At 41.4% G+C, this 9,619-nt stretch overlaps 1 protein-coding gene across 1 annotated transcript in view; it reads right to left on the reverse strand.

Annotated features, from left to right (window-relative positions):
* Positions 1-9,619, reverse strand: part of LOC104336830 (transitional endoplasmic reticulum ATPase) — a 46,749-nt gene that overhangs the window by 35,381 nt on the left and 1,749 nt on the right. Inside the window, exons 2-5 of the mRNA XM_075446259.1 lie at positions 5,835-5,946; positions 5,275-5,447; positions 1,531-1,673; positions 391-521 (exon numbers count right to left, since the gene is read on the reverse strand). Coding sequence (XP_075302374.1) covers positions 391-521; positions 1,531-1,673; positions 5,275-5,447; positions 5,835-5,946 — 559 coding nt within the window. The remainder of the gene's footprint in view (positions 1-390; positions 522-1,530; positions 1,674-5,274; positions 5,448-5,834; positions 5,947-9,619) is intronic.

Here is a 9,619-nt window from a genome sequence, read left to right on the forward strand (position 1 = left end):
GAATCCAGGAAGGGATACAGCCGGGTGGGCTGACCCCACCTGGCCAAACAGAACAGGGTATTCCATACCATGTGCCGTCATGTAGGGTTCCGGTGGGGGGGAGCTGGGCGGCGGGAACTCACTCGCGGCTCGGGAGGGCGCGGCAGCGGTTGTGGAGGGTAGCTCTGTGGGTTGTGTGGTTTGTGTTGTGTTTTCTCCTTATCTGTATCGTTGTTGTTCCTGTTCCCTTTGTTTGCTGTTCTGTTAAACTGCCCTTATCCCGACCCACCAGTTTCTGCCTATTTCTTTCCATTCTCCTCCGCACCCCGGCAGGGGAGGGGCAGCCGTGTGGCGCTTTTGTTGCGGGCCGCAACCAAACCATAACAAACCGCATGGCAGGATTCTGCTCACCTCTCGTTTGATGGGCTCTCCTTCACAATGGATCACTGTGTCTGGAGCCACTATGCAGTATGGACTTGGATCTGTCTCCACCACTTTGAACTCCACTGCACGCATTCCTCCACGCACCAAGAAGATGTCACCTGTAAAATCCCACATTTCAGTAGCCTGCTGCAACAGATGTCTGCAAAATGTCAACCCTTGTTCTACCAGCGGCCCCAGGAGGACAAGGAAGTGGGTTGCATAAGCATACGCACTGCTGGCATTTTTAACACTGCTCTACATTTTAAATTCAAGAGCTGTATGTACTGTGACTACCCAAGCACCATTTAGATCTGTAGCAGTTGAAGTTCTCAAATTTCATCCAGAAACAAACAGCAAACAAAACCAGCAAACAATAGAAAATAATACTCTGCCTAAATACAAAACACAAAGGAAAGGAATCATGTTTCTTTTCCATTCAGTTTCAATTTAACATTTCTAAAACAGGCAAAAAGACCCAACTTAATAAAAAATCATTTTGAAGTTATTATAACTAGTTGTTACTAGTTATAACTGGCTGTCTCCAGAAGCAGAATAATATATAATACTGCACTATGACTCCTGGCTAAACCGGGCTACAGAAGCTGGATAACTTCAACTTGTGTTTATACTGTATTAGGACCTATTTATTCCAGCAGAAGTGCTACTAGCAGAACTCTAAAAGTATATTTGTTTTTTATGTACTCTTGCAGTTATTAATTAAATTACTTTGAAAAAGTGAATTTAGTCAGGATGCCAGCTAGTATATCCAACCAATTGATTAATATGCAGGCAACTTCCCAATCCCATCAAGTGGTAGCAATTCAGGAGAAAATCTCATTAAACTGAGTTCTACCTGAGCCTTTTCTGATGCTCTCCCATCCCATGTATCAAAAAAACCACAAAAACCCACAGGAGAACTATCAAGCTGCTCTACCAGCCAGTAACAGATATCACCCTTTCTTTTGAAGATTAGGAAAAAATTATATCATCACCAGAAAAATCTCACTCTACAGATATCAGTCTAATGCTTCACGGAGATCTGTGTAAGCTTCTAGAAATTCTCTTTATTCAGTCTCAGGACTAGCTCACACTCGCTGCCATCAGAACTTCAATAACAGGTACCATTACCTTTCCTGATGGGTCTGTATGCTTCCAGGAAGTATGGCTTGAGATAGACCTCAAACAGATTCCCCGTGATCCCTTCTACTGTGTCATCAATTGGCAGCACATGGATACGTTTGCCATATTTCACATCTGGGCAAGGCTGAATGCTGCAACAGAAAAAAACTCCAGTTAGCCATATCATCCTGGACTTACACCCGAGTCTGGAAAAGGCAGTGATAACCCTTCCCAGGCCAGTACAAATGTCAGAAAGGACCCTCCAAAACCCTGGTGAGACTTCCTGTCTGCATAACAATGCTGACAATGCAAAAATCATGCCCATCAGAGAGCTAGTCTTCATAACATGCTTTCCTTCACTCCTCTCAGCCCTGTCTAAAACTGCCGAGGAGTTTCATATCTTCCTACCCCCTGCTCTTCTATAGCCCCCCTTGCCATCCCCAAAGCACATTCACAAGTTACTAATGCAGCCTAAAGATCTGCAAGAGTTATGAACTAACTTCTGTTTCAACAAGGAGCTACTGCTCAATCAACTATAAGGGAAAGGGAGCTGGGGGAAACTCTTTGTTCCTTCCTCTCTCTCTCTCTCTCATAACTTACTACAGAGATTAGAGCTCCTGTTGCTGATAACCCTGATCCTGAGCAAAGGCTCTCACAGTACCAACCAGGTGTAGCCAGGTGTCTGTCAATCCCCCTTTGTGGAGACTGACATTTAGTTTAAAGTCCAAAGGCCCCTTCCCCCTTTTTAAATAAAGATTTCAGCTGTAATTTTACAGTGTAGGCCAACAGCCTACTGTAGCAACACCTCAGAGTATCAAGCTGTGGCAGAGAGGTAGAAAGCTCAAACTGGCTTTGCCAGCTAAGAAAAGCCTACGTGGAAATGCATCTGAGCATGCAATTTTTCATATCTACTTTGTTTAAGACTCTTAATAGATTCTTTTACCACATGCTTTACAGAGAGGATATAGAAGAAGGGTAAAGACAGACTGCCCCAGAAGGAAAACAGTTGACAGACTACAAGCAGGAAGCGATTAACACATGAAATTGGATTTTGGCAGAAACCAGGCCACAGAAAAGTAACACAATAAGTACTTAAAGATCAGCAAGAAAAACTTTGAGGGCAAGGGGTGTGAAAATTCTCTGACCCTTGCAACAAAGCTAAGACAATCAGTAACACATCTGGAAGGCTGAGAACCACTACAGACACAGCCCCAGCAGAGAAGAGGAGAGCACAGGCTGAACTGTCACACTAGAAATTACTCTAACAGCGTGGATAATAACAGAAGATTGGCGAGGAGGACTGCAAACACACTCAAGTGACTTGCAGCTGACATGTAGAAAAACACATATATCATACTAATCATTGTTTAGTCTTGTGTGCTGGACAAGTAGAACATCTGTGTTTAGATAACATAGGCCTGTGATAGACTCAAAGGCACCTTATCGAACATGCTTGAGATTCCTGCCCTGCTGTGGGAAGGATCAAGCACAGTGGAAAACTACGCCTGTGTGAATTCCCGATATATACAGGCGAAAGCAACAGGTTTGGTAGCTTGCACTCTCTTTCTAGCAAGGACTGAGCTCCACGGTGCCTGCGTTCCCGCTTCGCTTGCATGCCTCTGCCTGGGTGCTGCTTCAGAGATCCCCGGTTTGCGAGGATAGAATAAATCTACTCTTTGCATTTCATCTGTGGTTTTGTGGTTCCTGCGTCCTGCCTGTGCCGGCCCACACAAAAAGTAACCTCACATCAGGTTAAAGATTCACCTTTATTTTAAATCCACAGACTGGCTCAAAGCACTGTTCTGTTCCAACTACAGTGGTATTTAAAACTTGCATTATCTAGTGGTAGAGAGATTGGTGGAACAGACTCAATCCTCTCCTCTACAAAGTTCATATTAAACACATTTTGCATTTAAAGATTATTCCAGATATCACCCCAGGAAGTCTAGTGTCAGAAACCAGGCTCCAATTTTTCCTAGAACACGCACGATATTCCAGATTAGGAAAATGCTCAGGAGGAAGAGCTGTCAGCCCTCACATGTTTAAGGTGTTGGGTGCAGGTACGATTCTGAGACAACTTGTGATGCTTCCATGCTAAGGAAAAAAGGAGTCTTGAATAGAAGAGAAATAAAAGTAAAATGAATCTCCCTTCATCTCGATTTTCTCTAGCTTTCTTAATTGTTTCAAAGCATGGTTCTTCTGTGAGGAAACACTTCAGACTGTGTCTGTGGAGTTATGCTAAAAAGGCGGCTGATGCAGCAGCAGAAGTCCAGGCACAGGAAAACACATCCTAAAGTGACTTAGTAAGCATATGTAGAGGTAAAATCAAGCCATGTTTCAGCTGTTTGTCATGACCTGAAGGGTTACCTGGAGTCCTGGTTTCAACTGGGACAGAGTTCATTTTCCTCACAGTAGCTGCTGTGGTTTGGATTTAGTACCAGAAGAATGTTGATAACACTGATGTTTTCAGTTGTTGCTATAAATCAAGGACTTTTTCCAGTTTCTCATGCTCAGCTAATGAGCAGGTGTGCAGGAGCTGGGAGGGAGCACAGCCAGGCAGCTAGTCCAAGCTGGCCAATGGAAATATTCCATACCATAGACGTCATGCTCAGTTTATGAATGAGCTGGCTGAGTTTATTCTGTGTCCAAGGAATTTGTGCAACACAACACAGGCCTGAAGGCCACATTGTATGTGCAGCACAGGCCTGGGCCTACTCAGGTTAACTGTTATGTGGATCAATAACTCCTCAATGTACAATGGGCTCCCGATCAGGATCACTACCAGCTGGGCAATTAGAAATGGAGATACCAGGAAATGGGAGAAACATCCAGGACTAAGTGGATGGGAAATTTAGATTACACGCAGGGGTAGGCAGACATCATAGCTCAGAGTCAATAAAATGGCACAACTGAAACCAACAAAATAAAAGAAATATTGGGCAAAAAGTTAGGAGGGGGTCAAATGCTGGGGTAGAGAAATCGGAAAACTGGAGGTTTGGATTTATTACAGAAAGAGAGAAGAGGCAATGGGCAAAAATTAAAACCCATAAAAATCCATCTGAACACAAGAAAACACTTTTTTACTATATCTCCCATACTAGATATTGTACCTTCTGCAAGCACTGCACAAAATTCCTGCAACACTGTTAAAGCATTTCTAATTTTAAAATTATTTTATAAAAAAAATTGGAATAAAAACAACCTTCCAGGATTTTTAATCTTGCTATTTGACTGCTTTATGGTTTTGTCACTCATTTCTAGCAAGTTTTAACTTCTGTTTGTCATAGGGCAGCTCAGTGCTTGAGCTAATCATACTATGATATCAATTACAATGTTGCTTACTGCTTTCCACAGTTAACTTTGTGGACATTAAAAATTTAGAGAGGAAAAACTTATGAATTCATCTGACAATGTAAATTTGGGAAGACAACTGTAACAACAGTGGGATAACTGAACTACTTAATTTAATGACAGGACCTGGGCTTGTGAAGGTCCTGAAGCAACTTCAAGAATCTTTAGCATCATTTTTTAGTATTAATCTGAATATTCATACAGCCAGAAACACATGCAAAAGTAAACTGAGATCCCTGATGTAAGACACACACTTGAAAACATTTCTGTGATCTTCTCTGGAACACATAAGAACACTTCCTGCAGGCCCTGTCTCTGCTACAGACTGAATCAATTCAGAGCCAGCGCACAAATTATTTAGGCAACCCAGAGATAAGCAACAGTTAGCAAACTAGTCCTCACCTGATCACATCACCCAGGCGCACTCTCAGGTTGTTGCGAACAACCCTATTCATGCGAATCTTCTCATCTGAGCAGGTATCATCTGACAGAACAATGCAGACTGCTTCTCTCCTCTTCTTTCCTTTTAGCAGAACAGTGTCTCCTCTGAACAGTTGCAATTCGTCCATTTTTGCCTGTAAACAATAACAGCATTAGAACAAGCTTTTGACAAAACAAGAATTCAATCCTTTGAAGGAAAGTTACTTGACTTTGGAGAATTACATCTTGGAAGCAATATACTAGATCTACAAAGACAGAGGCTCCTACTACACCGGTCAAGAGCTAATCCTGAAGCCAGACTATGGGGACAAGCTCAACTGAATCCTAAAAGTTGAGAATCAAAATATATTTTATCATGGAAGAGTGTTAGAAAACAAGACAATCCACCTCCCTCACTTATAACTGCTGCAGTTTCTGACACAAATACTTAGATTCACGTTGCAAAGTTACATTTCAAGTTAATAGACAGCAACAGCTTGCATATTACCAGATTAAATGCTTTGCTTTTACAGATGACGTACCTGGGACAGTGACACAACACTGTTGTCTTCATTGATGGCTTCATCAACAATTAACCGATTGGGCCTGTTCTTCTGCTTCAGAATAGCAGTTGATAAGTCATCTGCTTTAGAACTGGCAAAGAAAACAGAAGTTAATTAGTCCAAGTAATATTGCTCCCCCCTTTCCAGCCATCCCCCTGTTTTGTTCTCCATTTTCTACAGGTTTCTTTGTCATCTTGTCTTTTAGAAACTATACTTGTTTGTAAGACAAAGGAGAATATTATTCCTAGGCACCAGTTTCAGTTCAAAGTAGAATGTTTTCTGTCACGAAATATAACTACTTTACTAGTCTCAAATGGAAATAGCTATGAAACTATCTATGGAAAAGAAGTGATCAGTGAGATGTTGCTGACTGTAAGATGTTTTGCCTAAAAGAATTAGTCAGACTCATCGGAAATCACATATAACCACTGCCACCGAAACAAAAGTTCAAGTCTATTTGGTGTCAAATCCCAGATAAATAGGGGAATTAAAGGACAATGCTGCAGCTCCCCTGACAGGAAGAGTTGTAAGAGTTTAGCCTGTCAAGGCCTATTAAACCTAGCAAGCCAGTAGAAATATTCAAGTGCTCATGAAAAATGGTTGGGGTTTTGTTTGTTTGGTTGGGTTTTTTTAGGATATAAGCACCTTTCCATAATACCTTCACAGGAGTCACTGCAGCTCTAGCCCACTATACCACAAGAAATATGACAGATAATTTGTTTGTCTTGACAAAATGGAGCACATCAAACAGCAAGGAAATGGAAGAAAGGCAGATTAAGTGATTTCCTTCAAATTCTAATACAGCAAATAATTCACTTTACGAAAGAAATATGAACTTGGACCAACTGATTCCCGAGGAGCTCTTGGAAGTTGTACATTAGCCAGCCACAACAACAGCAGACTTGTAACTTCCCTTGGTGGGCATCTGACTACTCCCTCAAAGTAGTCCAGATGTGCCAGTGACTAAAGATTAGAACAGAAAACTTTGCGTAGTTTTGTTTGATTCTCACCAAAAAGAAAAAATAAAGTCTTCCTTTGTCCTAAGCAAGCGACAAGCACCAGCAAAAAGTAGGAAGCTTTGTGGACAACAGTGTTGGCTGTACACTTCGGCTCCATTTTGCTGTTTTAGGGACAAAATAACCAGAAGAAATTAAATCTTGAGTGGAAGTTGCAGAGCAAGCAGCTACACAGCACAAACGCAGACCGTGACAGCAGTGCATCACTTGACATGCTCACTGCATTTTTAGAAGTACATCAGAGAGGTGACATACAGAGGTTTTTCCAAGACATACTATGTGGCATTGGCTCCTTTCTCTGACACATAAAAGGGGGAACAACACCAAGCAAGCCTATGAGGGCAGCCAGCTTGTTTCCAAAAGGTTTTCAAGCTTCACATAAGCCCTGGTAGCATAGAAAACATGTTGGAAATGAGAGGCAACAGTATTTTAAGTGAACAAAAGGAAGAGTTGTAAAACATGTCTTTCCAGGACTGTCAGCACTAGAAAGTCACCTTTTTCTTCTCTTCATTAAAGAGTGCAAAAGGTAAGAAATTGACATCCATCCCTTTCAATGACTATGTGAGATCCATTCTCTAAACCCAAAAAGGCACAAGAAAAGCTGCTGAATACATCCAGGAAGGAGCTCATGAATTTCACATTCAACTTAAAATGTGGTCTTGGTAAAGTCCTAAAAGGTCTGGGATTTCCAGGAAAGCCGAGAGCACAATAAGAAAACTGAAACTGATACATCATCATGCCAGACAGGATCTTGTGGTTAAAAGATTGGATAAAAACAACAACCTACTTGTAAGGACCCTGCCTCAACGTTGGTTCCTGGACACTGGAAATTAATTTCAGCTAGATTTTAAATACTTGAGCTAAGGGACACCAGAGAGAAACAATTTAGCCTGTTCAAAGTGTGAATGTAAATCATACCCCTCTGCACATGAGCTGTGGATCCAAAGGCCTTTTGATAAGAAACTGCTGCCAGACTTTGGCTACATAAACTACCACTGAAACTGAGTGGTTGTCCCTCAGGATGCAGAGATTGCTGTGCAGCCTAAAAAATGGTCTGGGATATGAGATAAAAATGGAAAAGGAACTGGGAAGCAAGTGGAAGCTTTTGGACCAAAACTTTCAATAAACCAAAAGATGTATAAATCTGGAAAAAAAGTTCAGATACCTTCTGACACACAGCAGTGCTGAACAGCACAGCAAGAGGTCCACTTAGTTCTGCTGAATGTGAGAAAAAAAGTTTTAGTACTGAAGAACTGAATCTGCAGTTTCCTAAGTAAGAAGCGAGAGCTGGACCAATGTTGTCAGTACATTACTGCACTTCAAGAAATCAAAAAGCTTGGAGGCATTAAAAACAGAATAAAGGTCTCCAAGAAACAGCATGCAGACATCTAAATGTGTGGGGTCAGCTTCAGTTATCTGACCTGACAGTTCTGCAGACAAAGAAACAAAGGTGTTAAGAAATTACATGATAGCTACACAGAGAAGTGATGTTATTTCTCCTACAGACAAGGGTAAGGACTTTGACAGAGAAGCACTATCCATCTTCCAGTAGCAATTTAGAATATTATCACCATTTGCCCTCATCACATCTCTCCTGGAGGTTCATGCTGTATAACTAAGATGACAGAGCAAAATATGTCTGTGCACCTCAACCACGCTTAGACAATCCCCAATATCTATGCATTAGGAAAGGAGAGCCTGAACTGAAAATACTAAGCAGGAAAGGCTAAGACATGGATTGGTTGGGGTTCTCTCCTGCCAACTTTCCTATGTGTGTTGGTAAAATTCAGCAATGGGCAGGACAGACAGCTAACCTAGGTAATTTTTAAAGCTCCTCAATGAGTTTCCCATCAGAGAGTGCCTGGTGCAAATCCTCTAGATCATCTCCCCTACTCACCCATTTTGTCAGTTCCCTCACACACTTTCCCTCTTGCTCCTTTCTTTCACTGACTCAACAAAGATAAACTGAACACAAAATGTAGCTTTAGAGCTGTTTTAGAATTAAAAGGAAATTCAAAGCTTGCATCAAAAGCCTGCCCCTAGACAGAAGCCAGAAGCAGGACATAATGGCATAGCTAATGGCCAAACTTGCATATAAAGCACAAGACGAATAAAATTTAAGTAAATATGTACTAGTCCTAAAGATCAAAGATAATGGGTTCCCAGTTTCTATCCTTAGCCTCCTTTTCTCTCTCAGTAAAGCAGTCCAATAGCCCCATTTGACACAGGGAAGAGGTGGGGAGGGACATTTTACAACTTATATCACTCTGTGTCAGAGCTCCCCTTGTTCAGCATGTGATAACACCCAGAGGCTATGCATTGTGGTTGACAGTATGAAGAGTGAGAGAAGAAAGTAATTACCGATTACTGATTCTTCTGAAAACTACTACCAATCTCCAAAGCTCCACATAAAAGTAGGGAACTAAGTTGTTCCTGCAAGTCTATGCTAAATATGCAATGAAAAGTCACCAACTCGAAATTATTCCAGCTTCAGTAACGGAAGTGAAAAGTTATGCCTTCTGTATGCTGGTGTGCCTTTTTATCAATACCCTCACAAACTCACTTCCTAGATAAAACCTGTCAGCAGTCTCTTACAGCCCTGAACATGAACATCCATGTTACAGACTGAACTACTTTCCCCAGGTAAGTATTAAAAAAATAAATAAATAAATCCATAAAACATTTTATCCATTGAAGCAAATGAGTGAAATATCTGATGATTGCAGCCACTTACTGGAACAGCACATG

The sequence above is a fragment of the Opisthocomus hoazin genome, chromosome W (assembly GCF_030867145.1).
Source record: "Opisthocomus hoazin isolate bOpiHoa1 chromosome W, bOpiHoa1.hap1, whole genome shotgun sequence".
Classification (NCBI taxonomy): Eukaryota; Metazoa; Chordata; class Aves; order Opisthocomiformes; family Opisthocomidae; genus Opisthocomus; species Opisthocomus hoazin.